The 21,114-nt window shown below is 41.7% G+C and overlaps 1 protein-coding gene, 1 long non-coding RNA gene and 5 other non-coding genes across 8 annotated transcripts; all 7 read right to left on the minus strand.

The window, feature by feature from the left end:
- Positions 1 to 2,564: 2,564 nt before the first annotated feature.
- Positions 2,565 to 4,254, minus strand: LOC118965616 (collagen alpha-2(VIII) chain-like). 2 transcript variants are annotated; one of them, XM_036986848.1, is made up of 4 exons: positions 3,993 to 4,254; positions 3,667 to 3,711; positions 3,312 to 3,416; positions 2,565 to 3,088 (listed from the first exon to the last, which is right to left on the minus strand). In XM_036986848.1, the coding sequence occupies exons 1-4, from the start codon at positions 4,242 to 4,244 to the stop codon at positions 3,044 to 3,046; spliced, it is 447 nt and encodes a 148-aa protein (XP_036842743.1). In that variant the 5' UTR covers positions 4,245 to 4,254; the 3' UTR covers positions 2,565 to 3,043. The 2 variants fall into 2 exon arrangements, with proteins under 2 accessions (XP_036842743.1, XP_036842742.1); XM_036986847.1 differs by having other exon boundaries at positions 2,565 to 3,416.
- A 3,458-nt stretch (positions 4,255 to 7,712) lies between these two features.
- On the minus strand, positions 7,713 to 13,457 carry LOC110530193. The gene is made up of 9 exons (XR_005052919.1): positions 13,383 to 13,457; positions 12,510 to 12,573; positions 12,146 to 12,195; positions 11,909 to 11,965; positions 11,648 to 11,707; positions 10,857 to 10,919; positions 10,616 to 10,680; positions 8,223 to 10,396; positions 7,713 to 7,727 (listed from the first exon to the last, which is right to left on the minus strand). It is a non-coding gene; the product is annotated as an uncharacterized LOC110530193 (long non-coding RNA).
- On the minus strand, positions 10,748 to 10,820 carry LOC118965677. Its single transcript, XR_005053055.1, has one exon. It is a non-coding gene; the product is annotated as a small nucleolar RNA SNORD47 (small nucleolar RNA).
- Positions 11,527 to 11,610, minus strand: LOC118965679. Its single transcript, XR_005053057.1, has one exon. It is a non-coding gene; the product is annotated as a small nucleolar RNA snR60/Z15/Z230/Z193/J17 (small nucleolar RNA).
- Positions 11,780 to 11,856, minus strand: LOC118965658. Its single transcript, XR_005053037.1, has one exon. It is a non-coding gene; the product is annotated as a small nucleolar RNA SNORD79 (small nucleolar RNA).
- Positions 12,032 to 12,101, minus strand: LOC118965684. The gene has a single exon (XR_005053062.1). It is a non-coding gene; the product is annotated as a small nucleolar RNA SNORD75 (small nucleolar RNA).
- Positions 12,269 to 12,348, minus strand: LOC118965678. Its single transcript, XR_005053056.1, has one exon. It is a non-coding gene; the product is annotated as a small nucleolar RNA SNORD74 (small nucleolar RNA).
- Positions 13,458 to 21,114: the final 7,657 nt, after the last annotated feature.

The raw sequence follows: 21,114 nt of genomic DNA on the forward strand, positions 1-21,114 counted from the left end.
CTACCAGTGGTTCATACTGTAATGCAGCTGCATGTTTTGGATGTTAGGCCGATAATTTGTCTTCATCACCCTTTTTTGACGTTGCTTGCTTACTTACTGTATATTTCTCAGACTTCCTGTCTGTCCGTCATACCCATGCAAATTCATCAGGAGAAAGTAGGCCCACGGGAGGCTCCCGGCTTTAGCCTAGGCCTAGGTGGTGCAACATTTAGCCCCTCCAAAACGCCCTAATTGACCTAACGCACCCCTCACGCAGGTCCGCTGATGTCGGAATCATTATTTCAATTTGCCTACAGATTCGATCGTATTTGCATTTCAAAATGCAATATTCTCATACATTTTGATGATTGTTTCTCATTAAGAGACATTCACTAAGAGGCTATATGTTGTTCAGACCAATGTGCTGCTCTACAATTTTAACACCGTGCCATAGCCTACATCTATAGTCTACTGTAAAACCATATGCTGCTTTAGGCTAAATACTGTAGCTTGTGTGTTTCAACAGGACAAATGGAAAGAATACCTACTATATTCAAAATTGTGGTGTAGCGTACCTACAATGTTACCCTACCTTAATAATGCAAAAATTACATTTTACTTCATTCATGAGAGAGAATACAGGAGACTATTAAAGCAGACAGCGGACCATTTTTTGGTGCTGAAAGGTAAAGCTGCAACAGCAGCGCAATCAATAGGAGGTGACCAGTGCATGGTGCTGAACATATAGCTAACTTGCTACGCAAGTGTTGCACAGCAACAGATGGAGAAAACCTACACCAGTCGAGTAATTCTTTTCAACAATAACCTTCATTTTAATGTGACTTTACAAATAACATGAGGGCTTAATTGGAGTCTATTTCTCCCGCGCCTAGGCCTATATAAAATAACTTAACTGGCTCAAGTAGACTATGAGGCTTAACAGCATATTTAAAAAAAACATATATATATGTATGTATATATATATATATATATATATATATATATATATATATATACACACAGTGCCTTGTGAAAGTATTCGGCCCCCTTGAACTTTGCGACCTTTTGCCACATTTCAGGCTTCAAACATAAAGATATAAAACTGTATTTTTTTGTGAAGAATCAACAACAAGTGGGACACAATCATGAAGTGGAACGACATTTATTGGATATTTAAAACTTTTTTAACAAATCAAAAACTGAAAAATTGGGCGTGCAAAATTATTCAGACCCTTAAGTGAATACTTTGTAGCGCCACCTTTTGCTGCGATTACAGCTGTAAGTTGCTTGGGGTATGTCTCTATCAGTTTTGCACATCGAGAGACTGACATTTCTTCCCATTCCTCCTTGCAAAACAGCTCGAGCTCAGTGAGGTTGGATGGAGAGCATTTGTGAACAGCAGTTTTCAGTTCTTTCCACAGATTCTCGATTGGATTCAGGCCTGGACTTTGACTTGGCCATTCTAACACCTGGATATGTTTATTTTTGAACCATTCCATTGTAGATTTTGCTTTATGTTTTGGATCATTGTCTTGTTGGAAGACAAATCTCCGTCCCAGTCTCAGGTCTTTTGCAGACTCCATCAGGTTTTCTTCCAGAATGGTCCTGTATTTGGCTCCATCCATCTTCCCATCAATTTGAACCATCTTCCCTGTCCCTGCTGAAGAAAAGCAGGCCCAAACCATGATGCTGCCACCACCATGTTTGACAGTGGGGATGGTGTGTTCAGGGTGTTGCTTTTACGCCAAACATAACATTTGCATTGTTGCCAAAAAGTTCAATTTTGGTTTCATCTGACCAGAGCACCTTCTTCCACATGTTTGGTGTGTCTCCCAGGTGGCTTGTGGCAAACTTTAAACAACACTTTTTATGAATATCTTTAAGAAATGGCTTTCTTCTTGCCACTCTTCCATAAAGGCCAGATTTGTGCAATATACAACTGATTGTTGTCCTATGGACAGAGTCTCCCACCTCAGCTGTAGATCTCTGCAGTTCATCCAGAGTGATCATGGGCCTCTTGGCTGCATCTCTGATCAGTCTTCTCCTTGTATGAACTGAAAGTTTAGAGGGACGGCCAGGTCTTGGTAGATTTGCAGTGGTCTGATACTCCTTCCATTTCAATATTATCGCTTGCACAGTGCTCCTTGGGATGTTTAAAGCTTGGGAAATCTTTTTGTATCCAAATCCGGCTTTAAACTTCTTCACAACAGTATCTCGGACCTGCCTGGTGTGTTCCTTGTTCTTCATGATGCTCTCTGCGCTTTTAACGGACCTCTGAGACTATCACAGTGCAGGTGCATTTATACGGGGACTTGATTACACACAGGTGGATTGTATTTATCATCATTAGTCATTTAGGTCAACATTGGATCAGTCAGAGATCCTCACTGAACTTCTGGAGAGAGTTTGCTGCACTGAAAGTAAAGGGGCTGAATAATTTTGCACGCCCAATTTTTCAGTTTTTGATTTGTTAAAAAAGTTTGAAATATCCAATAAATGTCGTTCCACTTCATGATTGTGTCCCACTTGTTGTTGATTCTTCACAAAAAAATACAGTTTTATATCTTTATGTTTGAAGCCTGAAATGTGGCAAAAGGTCGCAAAGTTCAAGGGGGCCGAATATTTTCGCAAGGCACTGTATATAATTTTGATGCTCAGAAAACTTGAGGTGTAAAATAAAACCACAGTCAGTTGAGGAACCCTGTCCTAAATCATCAAATGAGAAACATGCAGTTTAAAGTCATTTTCCAATGGATTGGGAAAGGAAGATGCTACGTCCATGGCAATAGATCAACACATGATTCGAATCTGGGTTTTGCATCCCTAAATATATTATGACATTTTCATTGTTTTCACAGCCCTTCAAGTAATGACATTTTTTTTAAATATGAACAATATTCTGAATAGGATGTATACATACACGCAACCAAGTGAATGCAGCATTACTGCAAAAAAAAGGAGGCAAGTGAAAAGGGGAGAAAGTAGAGAACATGTCTGTCTGCCCTATATTAACCACCAAAATAACAAAATACAAATAGGAAGATTTGTTCTATTTGAAATGTTCCTAAAGTTGGGAGATGTCCAATGTCACCAGGGTGTCTGGGGTTATCTATAACACAAATGTACTGCCATGCAGTTAAATACTATCACAGGCATAACACAAACAAAACTATTCATTTGACTTTCATTCATCTTTCTGTCTCACAAAAACAGCAGGTAGATAAGATGGACGCATTTCATTTCAATATACTGGACACTTAATTTCAACATATTTTTGTGACTAAATTCCCACCATTGAAAACAAAGCAAACAACCACATTCTTACGACTCACATCTAACACCAGCATGGCGTGGGTAAGAGTGTCTGTTATGGGTCGCACTGACACAGCAACTGCAGGACCTGGGGACCCGGGGGGTCCAGGCAAGACAGGCAGACTCTACCCCACAAAAAACACAAGAGAATACATCTTGATTTTTGTACACTTCATTTTGGCCCATTCTACCCCTCACCTTCCCATGCATGCAAATTATCCCCAGTTTGTTGTTGTAATGCAGTTTGTGTTCCCAGTCAACTTGCTTGGTAAAATAAATATAAACTGCTGAAAGATGTCGTAAAGGACAACATAGCTAAACCAGAAAGGATGATGAGGAAATATATATCCTTGCAGTGAAGAGAAGTGGACCCACCAGAAATGTCTCCAAGGCAGGATACCCAGAAGAAACCACAAAGGTCTGAAACAAATAAGGTGAAATTGCTAATTATACATCATCACAGTTATATGGCCCATAGCCTTTCCCCTGAATTCACAAACAGGTAGGCGATACTACTTTGTAGCTCAGCCACTTTAATGTAGCTGAAATATGATTGGTCTCAACTGAACATTTTGGTTTCAACAACCCTGCTTTTGTTGTTGCATTAGGGTCTTCGCTAGTTGCAATGTGGTTGCAGAGAAGCATATTTTGGCAGACTTTTGAAAATGCCCATGAAATGATTGGAGAGAATGTAGACCCACCGGCTGATCAGGTGAGGATGCAACATGGGGTCTGGGGGGCCCCAGAGGTCCGCTGAGGCCAAACCGTTCCTCACCATGTCTGAGGGGCACTGGAGGTCCACTGGTTCCCGGCTGGCCCTCGCCACTTCTTGGAGGGGCTGGAGGTTGACTGGGGCCCGGCTGGCCCTCGCCATGGCCAGCGAAGAGCCCGGATCTCAATCCCATTGAGCACATCTGGGGCCTGTTGGATCGGAGGGTGAGGGCTAGGGACATTCCCCCCCAGAAATGTCTGGGAACTTGCAGGTGCCTTGGTGGAAGAGTGGGGTAACATCTCACAGCAAGAACTGGCAAATCTGGTGCAGTTCATGGGAAGGAGATGCACTGCAGTACTTAATGCAGCTGGTGGGCACACCAGATACTGACTGTTGTTTTGATTTTGACCCCCCCCAAACCATGGACCGCATTTCTGTAAATCAATCATTAATGTGCAAAATCCTTCTTCAACCATGAATGGTTATTGTCAGTAGAATCCATATTCCTCCTACCCCTCGGTGAGATCAGGCAACATCACAAAGTTCACTTCCACTGCTATGCTGATGACACCCAGCTCTACCCCTCCCTCGTCAACTGCCTTCAGGACATCCAGAGCTGGATGAGCATGAACATCCCCAAACGCAACAAGACAGAGGTCATGCTCATCAGCTCTAAATCCACTCTCTACAAGTATCACCACAGATGGTTTCCCTGTCCCTCTGTAAACACAAGTCAAAAGCATTGGTGTCTCCCTGGATAGTTCCCTCTCTTTCGAACCCACATAAAAACCAGCAACCGGACAGCATTCTTCCACCTCCGCAAAATCTCCAGGCTCCACCCCTCGCTGTCACACTCCAGCACCGAAAACCCTATCCATGCCTTAGTTACTTCCTGACTAGACTACTGTAACACTCTACGTCACCAGATGCCCACCAATCTCATCAATAGATTCCAGCTGGTTCTGAACTCTGCTGCCAGAATCCACACTAGCACCAGATCAACTGAACACATCAAACCAATACTGGCTCCCTGTGCAATCTTGTATTAACTCTAAAATACTCCTCCTCACCCACAAAGTCCTCCACAACCTGGTACCCACCTACCTCTCTGATCTTCTCCCAGTGTATGCCCTCTCCCGCTCCTCCTCTGCTGGTCTCATCTCGCCCCCATTCCACCTTTGCACCATGGGTGCCCAGGCCTTTAGCTACTATTCCCAACCCTACCCCCTTAAACCAAACCCTTACCCTAAACCAACCCTACCCCCTTAAACCAAACCCTTACTCTAAACCAACCCTACCCCATTAAACCAAACCCTTACCCTAAACCAACCCTATCCCCTTAAACAAAACCCTTACTCTAAACCAAACCTACCCCCTTAAACCAAACCCTTACCCTAAACCAACCCTCTTAAACCAAACCCTTACCTTAAACCAACACTACCCCCTTAAACCAAACCATTACCCTAAACCAACCCTACCACCTTAAACCAAACCCGTACCATAAACCAACTCTACCCCACTAAACTAAAACCGTACCCTAAACCAACCCTACCCCCTTAAACCAAACCCACACCCTAAACCGGGTTTGTATCCTCTTCCCAACCCCTCCCTCCTCTTTTTATCTGTACCATTTTGTCTGGTCCTTTGATTTTATATTGCTTAGATTTTATATTGCTGTTGATTGATGCACTTGATTTTATGACTTTATGTACTGCACTTCATTTTATGTAGGCCTACATTTAATGTAAGATGTCCTTGAGTGTCCTGAAAGCGTCCACCAAATTAGTAGTAGTAGTAGTAAATCGGGGGAAAAAACACCCCCAAAAAATATGTACAGTGCCTTGCGAAAGTATTCGGCCCCCTTGAACTTTGCGACCTTTTGCCACTTTTCAGGCTTCAAACATAAAGATATAAAACTGTATTTTTTTGTGAAGAATCAACAACAAGTGGGACACAATCATGAAGTGGAACGACATTTATTGGATATTTCAAACTTTTTTAACAAATCAAAAACTGAAAAATTGGGCGTGCAAAATTATTCAGCCCCCTTAAGTTAATACTTTGTAGCGCCACCTTTTGCTGCGATTACAGCTGTAAGTCGCTTGGGGTATGTCTCTATCAGTTTTGCACATCGAGAGACTGACATTTCTTCCCATTCCTCCTTGCAAAACAGCTCGAGCTCAGTGAGGTTGGATGGAGAGCATTTGTGAACAGCAGTTTTCAGTTCTTTCCACAGATTCTCGATTGGATTCAGGTCTGGACTTTGACTTGGCCAAAGGTCTCAGGTCTTTTGCAGAATCCATCAGGTTCTTCCAGAATGGTCCTGTATTTGGCTCCATCCATCTTCCCATCAATTTTAACCATCTTCCCTGTCCCTGCTGAAGAAAAGCAGGCCCAAACCATGATGCTGCCACCACCATGTTTGACAGTGGGGATGGTGTGTTCAGCTGTGTTGCTTTTACGCCAAACATAACGTTTTGCATTGTTGCCAAAAAGTTCAATTTTGGTTTCATCTGACCAGAGCACCTTCTTCTACGTTTGGTGTGTCTCCCAGGTGGCTTGTGGCAAACTTTAAACAACACTTTTTATGGATATCTTTAAGAAATTGCTTTCTTCTTGCCACTCTTCCATAAAGGCCAGATTTGTGCAATATACGACTGATTGTTGTCCTATGGACAGAGTCTCCCACCTCAGCTGTAGATCTCTGCAGTTCATCCAGAGTGATCATGGGCCTCTTGGCTGCTTCTCTGATCAGTCTTCTCCTTGTATGAACTGAAAGTTTAGAGGGACGGCCAGGTCTTGGTAGATTTGCAGTGGTCTGATACTCCTTCCATTTCAATATTATCGCTTGCACAGTGCTCCTTGGGATGTTTAAAGCTTGGGAAATCTTTTTGTATCCAAATCCGGCTTTAAACTTCTTCACAACAGTATCTCGGACCTGCCTGGTGTGTTCCTTGTTCTTCATGATGCTCTCTGCGCTTTTAACGGACCTCCGAGACTATCACAGTGCAGGTGCATTTATACGGAGACTTGATTACACACAGGTGGATTGTATTTATCATCATTAGTCATTTAGGTCAACATTGGATCATTCAGAGATCCTCACTGAACTTCTGGAGAGAGTTTGCTGCACTGAAAGTAAAGGGGCTGAATAATTTTGCACGCCCAATTTTTCAGTTTTTGATTTGTTAAAAAAGTTTGAAATATCCAATAAATGTCGTTCCACTTCATGATTGTGTCCCACTTGTTGTTGATTCTTCACAAAAAAATACAGTTTTATATCTTTATGTTTGAAGCCTGAAATGTGGCAAAAGGTCGCAAAGTTCAAGGGGGCCGAATACTTTCGCAAGGCACTGTAATTCGCCAGTTAATATCATTATTTAAATAATAATCTTACTTTAAAGCCCGCCTTAAAAAATAATCCAACAGGATCAGTCATTTGAATTGAGAAATATATCATATTTTCTGACTAAAAAAGGATTCCTGTGGAAAGACGCATCATTGAATGGAGAGGTGAAAGTGATTCTCAACATTTGGCATCAGAATGCAGGACAATATTTTTTATGTTGGAATAAACATTCATATGAGAATACATACATTTCCCCTTCAGGACCTCTGAACAAAACAAGTAATAGGCAGACACACTGCTCTTATAACCAGCAGCTTTGTGGCACCGGGTCTTGCAGGAGGTATTAAGTGAACGCCCATAGTTACCAATCCGGTTCTGTAATTTGAAAGGAAAGCATTGTCGTTAAATGTAACTCAACTAAAAACATTCAGGCATAACACTGTATAACTTCTGTGTTGATAAAGTACTGTTTACAGTACAGTAATTAAACATGATTTTACTCTGTTGCCTGATCCTGCCTAATCCGCAGTGTTTTAGTGGTGGGTTGTTTATTCTTTAATTCACAATATTCTAATAATACAGGGGGTTAGGGAAAGATAACACTTGGCCTGGGGTCGTTCAGTGGTCTTGTGCTGCGGTGGAATGTCTCCCCATTTTGGTTGCACCATTCCAATGCTTTTTAAATGCATGAGGTGAAATGAAAGTGTGAACACTTCTGGATGCTGGGTATCAGAACACAGCCTATTTCTTTCCCCGAAATCAATTTGCCCCCCCCAATCCCTCTTTCCACTAACCCCTCAAAATACACCAACCATGTAGTCACAGATCCCTAATTCCACCTCCCTCTCACCCTTTCCCAAAATGTCATACCTTAACAGACAAGGGTAGTCCTGTAGCTGCAGCAGCCTCCGTCACCAGGGACGAGGCCCTCCTTTCATACCCCGTTCATGATAAAACACAAGGGTGCCCCTGTTAGCCGTTATGTTTCTTACTACAAAATTAATATATTACATTTTAAAGTATAACATGGGGGTATGTAAGTGTTTCCTTGTCTATGAACAAGAGACTTCAGGCCTTTTGGTCAAACTGAAAGGTAATTAGCCATTGCCAGCAAGACCAAAAGCCCTTGGTTATTGTAGGAGCCAGTCTTTTCATTATACCGCATTCACATAGAGCCTACTGCAGGTTACAATATGAAGCAAATGAAAAGCACTTAAAGCAGCAATCAGCAGTAGAAACAATAAAGCATCTTCCGTCTTCTTGGGACTGGGCTGGAGAAATGTTACCACTCAAATTCATAGCCAGAGCTATAGATGCAAGGACTGACCTTCCTTGATATAGCTTGAGGCTACAGTGGTTACATTTACTTTGTTAAAAAACATTGGAGTAAAACTAGCTTTTATTTGGGGTTCTGGTGGGGTATGACAAACTAAGCTCATAGGGCATTTATAAGTAATATCTTCAAGAATCAATGGGTACATATCATTAAATCCAAAGATGTATCAACTGCTGATTCCCCCTTTAAAAGCCTAAAGACAAGTAGCTAGCTAATCTGACTAATTATTTCACTTGTTTATTCTTGAGACAAACATTGAAGGGAATTGAACATACCTTATGTTTACTTTTAACTAGGCAAGTCAGTTAAGAACAAATGGTTATTTCCAATGACGGCCTATGAACAGTGGTCTAACAGCCATGTTCAGGCCACGGAACCTTGGTTGATGGGAGACGCCATCATTGAGTGGGAACAAAGAAATTATAGGTAGCTAGGTGATGAGGATAGCTAGCTAACATTTTGGTGGTACTAGTGTTAAGGGTTGCATCAATCGAATCTGGTATCAGGATAAATATGAAAATGAGTCACCGATTGTATACTATGTACTTGTTATTAGCTAAGCAATAAAGGGTACATGCAATTTTCGTATATACAGGCTCGCTGTCACACCTCGCAGAGCAAATAGAACTGATTTGTTCCTGACAGTTATGAGACTGGGCGTGGTTTAAACTCACTCAGCCTATCGTTGGCGCCCGAGCTGGTCCCAGCCCCCTAGGCGCTTCAGCGGTCAGTCGTTGTGTAGAATATCTATGCGCCCATGCTCAATACAGTTACACACTTGGCTCCTGTTAACATAAGACCGTTTGTTCTCGCAACACTACGTTCTGAATGTGCCCCCACAACTCATTGCACAGTTCATGTTCTGTATTTTTACATCATGAGAAAGGCCCATGGCCCTGAAACTGTTGACAATGTGTCTAGTCAGCTGTGTTGCATAACATATACAGCCACAAGCCAACAGCAGAGAACATGCAATCACATAGTAACGGGCTATAGTGCATAACACCGAATCCTCACTAGCCATCTCGGAGACTATGAAAATCAGGGTCTAAACAACGCCAAGTTACGGCATGCTTTTATAACTATACTTGCCAACGCAGTAATGAAGTTGTATAATAACTTTACACGGTACACACCCGAACAAAACCTCAAGGACAATTACCCGCGAACCTCAAGACTGACAAAACTCCCGGGAAAGACTGGGGGTTGAGTATCACAGTACAATGTGGTTCTGTATCACTATTCAAAAGGTAACAAGTACCCCACGTGGAGTAACATGTCTGGTGAATATGCAGGCCATGTCACGTGAATTATGTGTAGATCCTTACGACTGTGCACTATGTTGAAATGAGGCTATGGCTGCAGATGAGTGCCAGGACAATGGGCCTCACTCACCACGGTCTCTGCACATTTAAATAGCCTGCACGTACGTCAACCACCACGTGACTGTTCAAAATTGACATAAGCAATCCACGCAGTGAGGTCTTCTGGGCACTGCCAAATTAACATTACATTCTCTGGGACCAACACTTTACATATAACATTATTGTTATGGACAACATCAAGTGAAACCAATGCTTGGAGTATTCTTTATTGACCAATCTATAGTTCACACTACATTTACAGTTTAAGTATATTTTGACAGCACACCAAAATAGTGAACATTGCAGGTCAGTGGTAATTGTATTTGCACTTTCATGACCAAACCCTGTGGGAAGAGGAAGACAAGTTAACCAAATGAAGTTACAGTCAACCATTAGGATGTCAATGGGGCAAGATCAGTATTCTTGTAGTCATCAAGATCTCAGGGAGAGAGTTCAAGAACTGAATCATCATTTGCTCACCCCCACATAAAAACATGGACCAGGTCACTGAAACAATGGCAGTGACAGACTTAAACCACATCCTCTGTATACATGAAACATACCTGCTCAGTTTGAGGCGTCAAGGACATTCATTACAAACGCAACTGGTCTGACAGCCTCCAGGAACCTAAAGTGGAAAGGAAAAAGTTAGTGCAGCACATAGCATGAACTGATGAGTCAATGAGCTTCACTTTAGCCTCAGAAATAAATGGAACGGTAGGAGTATAATCAGTGTACTCATATGGCAGAATCTTTTCATCACAGGCTGCTGAAATGTAAAGTCAATGTAGCCCAAGCGCTTACCTTGGCCTGTGGTTCATTTTGCAATGTAACCCCAAAACAGCAAGATCAGCCAAATTTCCATGTCTGAAAGATAAAAATGGTGTCAAGAAGAACAGAGGGAAGCCATCTTCAAAATCCCATATATACACAGAACAAAAATATAAATGCAACATGTAAACTGTTGGTCCCATGAGCTGAACTTTCCCCTGCACACAAAATGCTACTGAAAATGTGCACAATGCATTTCCATCCCTGTTAGTGAGCATTTTCTTTGCTAAGATACTCCATCCACTTTACAGGTGTGGCATATCAATAAACAGCATGACCATTAGACACATTGGGCTGGGGCCAATAACAGGAAACTAAACTGTGCTGTTTCCACAAAGCCAGACATTCAATGAGTACAATTGGCATGCGGACTATAGGAACGTCCACAAGAGCTGTTGCCAGGTAAAAATTGTGAATTCTGAGACACGCCACCCAGACAGCTGATTAAACTGGGGGATTTCTATAAATTAAAGCCCTTTCGGGGGGGGGGGGCTCATTCTGGTTGGCTGGGCCTGGCACCACTGCCCAGCTGTGTGAAATCCATAGATTTGGGCATAATGGGTTTATTTCAATTGACGTGAAATATGAACTAAGTAAAACCATTGAAATTGTTACACGTTGAATTTATATTTCCGTGTAATCGCCAATACATCAGATAGGAGCGAAAGACAATGCTGAGTGTTCTTCATGGTTAATCTGCTGAACTATGCTGTCATCATTGTATCGGCAATGGTCAAGTGTTCCAGCTGCAGTAAACAACTTACAGGCAACTGTATTGATGAGTCCGACTAGAGGTTCCAACCATCCAACAACTTGAGGCACAACTGAGGAACAAATAAAGCTAGTTAATTTCAGCTGCACGTAGAGGGGCAGGGTCCTTTAAAAATTATACTGGAGACCGTTTCAGTTATCAAAATTCTTTCACATAGTCTCAGAGAGATTCCCAATGATACTTTAAACATCATCAACGGCATAGTCAACAATGCATATGGTCCAAAACTAAGGATTCAATGCAGAGCACTTACCAGGAGTTTGGGATATCCTGGTTTCCCTAACAAGGTCGGCTTAAAGGTGGTTTTAACCTAAGGAAACAGTCGCTCTGTCAATTTTTCCAGTCAAAACAATTATATAACGCTGCCAAATGGATATCCATCAGTTTGAAAATGTGTCAGAAATCACTTCTGTCCACTACTCTTATTCAAATATTCATCACATAGGTTTGATATTAAGTACAATGAGTTGGATGTGAAGCCATGCCATACCTGATCGTACACCATTGTCATCCAGGATCGAGCAGATTGATCCTCATAATCTGAAAGGTTAGAAGAGCATGATAAAATAATGGGCAACAGTTTAAATGAAACAAACAGTTAAAAGCGCAAATCCATGTCTGGTCAGTAAAGTTGGCGTTTCTTCATTTATTTCAGATGTCCCTACCAACATGTTTCTCATCATATCAGACATAGATGAAATTCTACCAGAAAACTACCAGACATAACCAGGTAGCTAAACATGAAGCTAATTCCCAAAGCTAACTTGACAAGAATCACTTGCACACCAGCAACTCTTATTCAAACGAATGTGGGCTTGATATAAAAATCTGTTTGATGGGAATGTGTGCCATACCTGATCGTAAACCATTTTCGCTGAGTCATTCATCAGGATCAAGTAACGTTAGGTTGTACTTCATCTGAAAGGTTAGAAGAGTATGTATGATAAGATACCTGGCAAAGTTAAGTGGAATGAACAGTTAAAAGCGCAAATCCCTGTCTGGTCAGTAAAGTCGGCGTTTCATCAAAAGTCCCTAACATGAATTTTGTCATAAACTAAATTAACACTGGCTATGTAAATGTCTAATGAATCCAAAAATTTGTAACTTTAGTCTCGTTAGTATATTTGAGCTGGTGCTAACAATTAGCACGTGGCGGTTCAGGCCAAACTGAACCAGTGTGTTAGACCTCCAATGTTCAGGAAATTCAAAATAAACTACTATTTACGCGTTGTGTCCCTCTATTGTTGTAGTATTATATTGTTGCAATAAAATAATGTCAAAATATGCTCGTAGATCAAATATGCAGTTGCGTTGAGCAACTAGCTTCATTTACTCCCGTTACGGCCAGTATGCACTTCCCCCTCAAATATTGTAAATTCATTTAGAAGCGACCGAAAATGCGTATTCGGCAATCAACAGCTCAATACATTCGCGGCGAGAAGTACATACCGGATGTAAATGAAAATAATTACTCAACGGAACTCTGTTCAACGAAAGTATTTTTACATTAATATTAGCAGAGCTGGCGGTGAATGGAAGTTTGAAACCACAACGCACTGAAAACGTTACTGGTTCAAGGCCACACATGAAAATACACCATCATGCAATACAAAAAGCCAAATAGCTACGTAAGACACACAAAATACACATTTTGAGTAGTACGCATAAGAGTCCAGTTCTTTTAACGTTACATTATCTTCCAAAGCAAATACAAATGTAATAGTTACCATTTTGTGGCCCGTACAGTATGACCTGTACACCATTCACTGTTGAGTTAAGCGCGGAAGAGGATTTTATGAAGGGGTGACGTTGGTATTTATACTATCACCCTGCTGCCTTGTGGGAAAATTCGGTATCACATTACATGATGTCATACATAGCCATAACGTCAAAGACAGTACAGTACGTGATAACACGTTTTGCCGAAGCCGCACACTCACTTGTGCGCCAGTTTCGTTCAACATTGGTTTTGTTCTAAAAGAAAACATTATGGTTTTACTTTTAATAGTTATACCTTGTACATGTAAGATAAGTAAGCAGTGAATGTGTTTAGCTAGCTAGCCAACTATAGTAGCTAACCAAATAGAAAACTGGATTATTGAATGGCTCCCACTGACTGAGACATGGAGGGCATCGTTTAGCCTTTTCTTTCCATACTGGTAAATTAGCTAGCCTGATTAAGCAAGATAGCCATAGTCTGACTAAGCAAGACAGTAGACACTATACTAAAGTTTACCAGGCCAGCTCTGATAAACAATATGGGCTTGCATTTCTGGTTCCTAAACTCCAATATAATGAGTGTGTAGTCTATTTTAATTTCCATTTCAAGTCTATCTGTATTTATGAACTCGGAAATAGAAAAACTATTAACTGTGTAATAAAATTATTCTACTTTGTTTTTCCCTCGTGTGTGTGTGTGTGTGTCTGAGGGGGGGCTTGCAAGCTAAAGAACACCATCCCAACCGTGAAGCACGGGGGTGGCAGCATCATGTTGTGGGGGTGCTTTGCTGCAGGAGGGACAGGTGCACTTCACAAAATAGATGGCATCACGAGGCAGGAAAATTATGTGGATATATTGAAGCAACATCTCAAGACATCAGTCAAGAACTTAAAGCTTGGTTGCAAATGGGTCTTCCAAATGGACAATGACCCCAAGCATACTTCCAAAGTTGTGGCAAAATGTCTTAAGGACAACAAAGTCAAGGTATTGGAGTGGCCATCACAAAGCCCTGACCTCAATCCTATAGAAAATGTGTGCGCAGAACTGAAAAAGCATGTGCGAGCAAGGAGGCCTAGAAACCTGACTCAGTTACACCAGCTCTGTCAGGAGGAATGGGCCAAAATTCACCCAACTTATTGTGGGAAGCTTGTGGAAGGCTACCCAAAATGTTTGACCCAAGTTAAACAATTTAAAGGCAATGCTGCCAAATACTAATTGAGTGTATGTAAACTTCTGACCCACTGGGAATGTGATGAAAGAAATAAAAGCTGAAATAAATAATTCTCTACTAATATTCTGACATTTCACATTCTTAAAATAAAGTGGTGATCCTAACTGACCTAAGACATGGACTTTTGACTAGGATTAAATGTCAGGAATTGTGAAAAACTGATTTTAAAGTGTATGTGTATGTGTATGCCTCTCTCCATCCTCTCCCCCCTGGACACCCAGCCCTGCCAAATCCAGAAAAAAACGCTAATCTAGCCACATCTCTTAACAGTGGGTCAGCGAGGAGGAGTGAGGATGAACCAGACCAAGAGCCTAAACTGTTCCCCCTCAAACCTGCCAGGACTCCAGGACACCAGCTAAACACTTCAAAGTACTACACCCCACTTGAGCTCTTCCAGCTGTTCTTCAGTAATGACGTTGTTGATACTCTCTGCTCAAATACAAACAAGAATGCCAAGAGAAGACAGGAACAGGGATTTAAAGAACCATGGAGATCTGTATCCATGGAGGAAATGTACAAATACCTCAGCATTGTAATCTATATGGGTCTGCTGAATGTGCACACTGTATCAGACTACTGGGTCCCGAACAGGTTGTATGGTAATCCTTTTTGCCGTACAGTCATGGCCATGACAAGATTTTGGGCCAATCCCCTATTCACTGCACTTGAGTGACCCAGCAGAGGGTGAGGAAAACGACAAGAAGAAGGGTACTGCGGGGTACAATCGGCTCATGAGAATCAAACCTTTTAAAGACCAGTTATTGGATGCATGCAGGGACGTCTCCCAATTCCAGAACCTTTCCATTGATGAGCGCATGGTGCGCTCCAAGGCCCACCAATGCCTCAAACAATACATGAAATCCAAGCCCTACAGGCATGGATTCAAGGTCTAGTGTTTTAGCTGATTCACGAAATGGTTACATGTGCGACTTCAATGTATTTGTGGGCAAGAACCCATCTGCTTCAGGAAAAGGGGAGTGCTATGATGCTTTCATGATCCTGTTGAATGTCCCTTACTTGGGCACAGGGTACCACATTTACCTTTGATAACTATTTCACCGGCGCAACTCTCTTCAGTGACCTGTACAAGAAGAAACTGGGAGCATGTGAAAACCGTGTGGGCCTCTCTGGCATCCAAGAGAACAGCATGCCTCCCAGAGCAAAGAGAGGAACCATCCGTTGGCTTTGTGACGGGGAGCTGTTCTCCAAGTAGATGGACGTATGACCAGTCACCATGTTCTGACATTGCACTGAAAGGGGATATTCAAGAGGAGAGGGGGGAGGAGCAGGATGAACAACAGAGTAAACAGTGAGTGGGAAAGCAGGGTGAAGAAGAAGAGGAGGCAGAAAAGGGTTCTGTCCTGTGCTCACGAATGATCCCATCACTGTTGAGACAAGGGATAAAGCTAGTGAGGGCAGGAGGGTCTATCTTTTGTTCATGAAAAATACGATTTGGCAGTGTGAGTCCAGCCATGTGGCACTCTGCATTATACCAGTGGTGGAAAAAGTTCTAAATTGTCATACTAGAGTAAAAGTAAAGATACCTTAATAGAAATTGACTCAAGTAAAAGTAAAAGTCACCCAGTAAAATACTACTTGAGTAAAAGTCTAAAAGTATTTGGTTTTAAACATACTTAAGTATCAAAAGTAAACGGAATTTCTAAATTGTATTTAAGTATCAAAAGTAAAAGTATAAATCATTTCAACTTCCTTATATTCAGCAAACCAGACGGCACAATTTTCTTGTTATTTTTATTTATTTACGGGTAGCCAGGGGCACACTCCAGCACTCAGACAGAATTTACAAACAAAGCATTTGTGTTTAGTAAGTCCACCAAATCAGAGGCAGTAGGGATGACCAGTTGAGCAAATGTAAGTGTTTTCATCCCAGGCGTAGTAATGCAAGGCATTATCGCTGGGATATGAGGTAACAACAGGACCTGGCCTATGTTAAAAGTTTTTTTTTTTTTTAAGTACTAAGTGTTTGTTAGGTAATAAGCCTACAGTGCCTTGCGAAAGTATTCGGCCCCCTTGAACTTTGCGACCTTTTGCCACATTTCAGGCTTCAAACATAAAGATATAAAACTGTATTTTTTTGTGAAGAATCAACATCAAGTGGGACACAATCATGAAGTGGAAGGACATTTATTGGATATTTCAAACTTTTTTAACAAATCAAAAACTGAAAAATTGGGCGTGCAAAATTATTCAGCCCCTTTACTTTCAGTGCAGCAAACTCTCTCCAGAAGTTCAGTGAGGATCTCTGAATGATCCAATGTTGACCTAAATGACTAATGATGATAAATACAATCCACCTGTGTGTAATCAAGTCTCCGTATAAATGCACCTGCACTGTGATAGTCTCAGAGGTCCGTTAAAAGCGCAGAGAGCATCATGAAGAACAAGGAACACACCAGGCAGGTCCGAGATACTGTTGTGAAGAAGTTTAAAGCCGGATTTGGATACAAAAAGATTTCCCAAGCTTTAAACATCCCAAGGAGCACTGTGCAAGCGATAATATTGAAATGGAAGGAGTATCAGACCACTGCAAATCTACCAAGACCTGGCCGTCCCTCTAAACTTTCAGCTCATACAAGGAGAAGACTGATCAGAGATGCAGCCAAGAGGCCTATGATCACTCTGGATGAACTGCAGAGATCTACAGCTGAGGTGGGAGACTCTGTCCATAGGACAACAATCAGTCGTATATTGCACAAATCTGGCCTTTATGGAAGAGTGGCAAGAAGAAAGCCATTTCTTAAAGATATCCATAAAAAGTGTTGATTAAAGTTTGCCACAAGCCACCTGGGAGACACACCAAACGTGTGGAAGAAGGTGCTCTGGTCAGATGAAACCAAAATTGAACTTTTTGGCAACAATGCAAAACGTTATGTTTGGCGTAAAAGCAACACAGCTGAACACACCATCCCCACTGTCAAACAAGGTGGTGGCAGCATCATGGTTTGGGCCTTCTTTTCTTCAGCAGGGACAGGGAAGATGGTTAAAATTGATGGGAAGACGGATGGAGCCAAATACAGGACCATTCTGGAAGAAAACCTGATGGAGTCTGCAAGAGACCTGAGACTGGGACGGAGATTTGTCTTCCAACAAGACAATGATCCAAAACATAAAGCAAAATCTACAATGGAATGGTTCAAAAATTAACATATCCAGGTGTTAGAATGGCCAAGTCAAAGTCCAGACCTGAATCCAATCGAGAATCTGTGGAAAGAACTGAAAACTGCTGTTCACAAATGCTCTCCATCCAACCTCACTGAGCTCAAGCTGTTTTGCAAGGAGGAATGGGAAAAAATGTCAGTCTCTCGATATGCAAAACTGATAGAGACATACCCCAAGCGACTTACAGCTGTAATCGCAGCAAAAGGTGGCGCTACAAAGTATTAACTTAAGGGGGCTGAATAATTTTGCACGCCCAATTTTTCAGTTTTTGATTTGTTAAAAAAGTTTGAAATATCCAATAAATGTCGTTCCACTTCATGATTGTCTCCCACTTGTTGTTGATTCTTCACAAAAAAATACAGTTTTATATCTTTATGTTTGAAGCCTGAAATGTGGCAAAAGGTCGCAAAGTTCAAGGGGGCCGAATACTTTCGCAAGGCACTGTATGTTTAAAATATGCCTAAAATAATTAAAATACAAAGTGATTGTTGAATTGTGTTTGGGAAATAAAGATATACATGTTTTTAAAAAGGTAGTGGTAATATTTCATTCAGTACAGAAATACCCATGGTAACTGGTGCCAAGATACTACTTTTTGGGGAGAAAGAAGCTATGTTTTCAAAACTGTAATGTTTACATGAAGACCATTTCCAGGAATACACAACATCCTGAAACATATGTAGACATCTTTGTTAGGACGAATACTCTATTGCCCTTGACGGAATCATTTTGCAATTCTTTTAAAATTAGCAACTTTGTATTTAGTATTTTTTGTACTTTTTTCTCATAATTCTGAAAATATTGTTCACCGATATGCCTTGGGATGTACATTTTGGACACTTCTCAGCTTGCCTGCTTTGGTTACCAGTATTAATTCACAAAAAATCTATAACATTCTTTTCATTTTGTTTCATTAAATTACATTTTGAAATATATGCAACAAAATGAACTATGTCTTTGTTTTTAAGTGTCTGGTTTTGAAATAACAATGTACCATATTATGAGGGAATAGTATCTGATAGGATCCGTATATAATTGATTCCGTTTGGATTTTCATTTTACTTCCAAAATATTTATTAGGAAATAACTTTCATATGATCATTCTGGGGCTGGACTTTTCACAGTTGGATCGTGTAAAACCTGCAAAAATGATGAGATAAATTAGCATCTTGGTAATGTGAACATTATTCCACCATTACATTTTTGCTATTCAGGAATTCACATAAATTACTGTTGTCACCAGTAGTACAGCTCATATTCAGCTCCCCTCTAGCTCTATTCTTTACCATTTTTGCAACTTCTGCCATTTGCTTATTTTCTTGGTCCGCAGAGGTGCAGTGGACTTTTGTACAGTAGCAGGCCCTACTCTGCCCTCCTGGCCCTGAGTCTCCTCCCTCTGGTAGCCCATGTCCCAACGTCCCATCATCTCCATCCTGGTATGACCTCCAGGGTACTGGGACTGGATTCCTGGATTGGCAGCAATGAACTCCTTGATCTTCTGGTCTGCCTCTAGATTCAGGTCTATCAGCCTATTGAGCCTGACCTGTTCCTTTGCCTTCTTCTCCTGAAGAATTGTTTTTATCTTCTGAGCCCTCGCTTTCTCCCACTCCTTCCAGCGCTTCTCCAGCCTTTGTCTTCTTTCCTCCTTTTTTACGAGTTCCCGCCGTATGATCTTCTGTAGGTCCCATTGGCGAAGGATGGCGTTTCCGTAAATGGCATAATCATTGCATACTAAACTCTGGATGTTAAAGGTTGTGTTGATTCTCTTGCGATAATCTTCTTTGACTCTTGTATTGATCCAATTGATTATCCTCCTCCGCTTGCTCCTAGCCTCCTTGGGGTCTGTATCCTCCTTGTCATAACTGTACCAGAGACATGTGTATCCGTCCCTGCAGAGTTCACAGTCGCAGGGCCCATACATTAAAAGGTATTCCACCTCTTCATCACCGTCAGCCTCATCTGCTCCATCAGGCAGTGAGTTGTCCTCATGACTACCCTGGCTGCTGTTCTTGTCCTCCAACTCCCTGTACCAGAGCCCATTTCTCTGTACCCTCTTCAGTGTGTTCTTTCTTCTGTACCTCTTCTCCCACTCCTGCCAGCGTCTTTCCAGCCTCCGTCTGGTTTGCTCACCTTTGAGGAGTTTTGCCCTCTTTTCTCTCTCCCGCTGGGCACGGCTGCAAACCACTACACCGTTTATGTACAACTGATCACTTTGAGTCTCCTCCCTCCAGTATGTTCTTGCAATCTTTCTCTCATTTCTCTCTTTGACTTTTCTGTTCACCCAGCCAATCACTTTCCCAGTCACGCTGTCCACTTTGGTAGTTCTCTCGTCTGCCTCATTACTGTTTGAGGAATAGGTTCCTCCCTCCATATCTCCATTAGTCTTACTATTGGCAACATTCATAGGTGGTGCGCTGTCTTCTTTACTAATATTACTAGAGCCGATGTGTCTGTAACATTTCTCGATGGCTTCGGCCTGGCCTCTACGCCTGGCCTCCTTAGCCCCCCTTTGAAGCTCATGCTGGGCTTCTTCCAGATCTGAGGAACGCATAATCTTTTTGTTGCCCATGAGAGCCAACTCTTCATCCTCACACTCCTCATCCTCAATGTCCAGCAGCTCCATGTCTGCCTTCTCAGCCCTGGGCCTGGGTGCTGGGTCAGCCTTGGGCTTGAGTCCATACTCAGGTATCAGGTCTGGTTTCGGCCTGGGCTTGCACTCAATGACCCTTGCTTTTAGCACAGGGACAGCAGGCTCCAGCTTTCTCTGGACCCTCTCTTTGTCCTGTTTCACACTCTCCATATCTGTGTTCCCCCATGTCTTCTGTCCTGTTTTTCTTTCATATTTTTCTGCCTTTGTCTTATCCTCTTGTACCCTGAAATTCTCTATCTCTTCCTGTCTCTCCTTTGTTTCCTTCTCCTGTTGCCTCCTTGCCATCTCTGCCTCCTGCATGTCTTGTTGGCACAAAACAGGGATATATGGAGGTGATCTGAAGAAGACAACACAGCTGTGTCTCTTCTTGAGTACTCCTTATTTATGATGTCATTCCATTCTATCATTCATACCATTGTCATAATCCAAACCCTTTTAGTGATGACAGTGTTAAATCGTTTGTCTTGAAAATATGATTCTAAAGCAGCAATTCTTTCCCTGATTAACTGATATTGTATATTTGTAAAGGGTATAAAACTAGGCTCATCAATATGAAATAGCGTACTACTTATCTTGTTTACCCAGAAGTAAAATTCTCAAAGTTGTCACTTCCTCTTTCACTTCTGGGGGGAATGTGTTGTGAAATTGTGATTTCCGTTGTGTTAAGGAAATTAGAAT

Source organism: Oncorhynchus mykiss, chromosome 8 (assembly GCF_013265735.2).
Source record: "Oncorhynchus mykiss isolate Arlee chromosome 8, USDA_OmykA_1.1, whole genome shotgun sequence".
Lineage (NCBI taxonomy): Eukaryota > Metazoa > Chordata > Actinopteri > Salmoniformes > Salmonidae > Oncorhynchus > Oncorhynchus mykiss.

Coding starts and splice junctions, on each gene's coding strand:
- LOC118965616 (XM_036986847.1), bottom strand. CDS start 4,244: ATGTCCCTAGCCCTCACCCTCCGATCCAACAGGCCCCAGATGTGCTCA. Junction 3,712..3,992: donor CATCCTCACCTGATCAGCCG/GTGGGTCTACAT, acceptor TATTTGTTTCAG/ACCTTTGTGGTTTCTTCTGG. Junction 3,417..3,666: donor CTGCCTTGGAGACATTTCTG/GTGGGTCCACTT, acceptor TTTGTGGGGTAG/AGTCTGCCTGTCTTGCCTGG.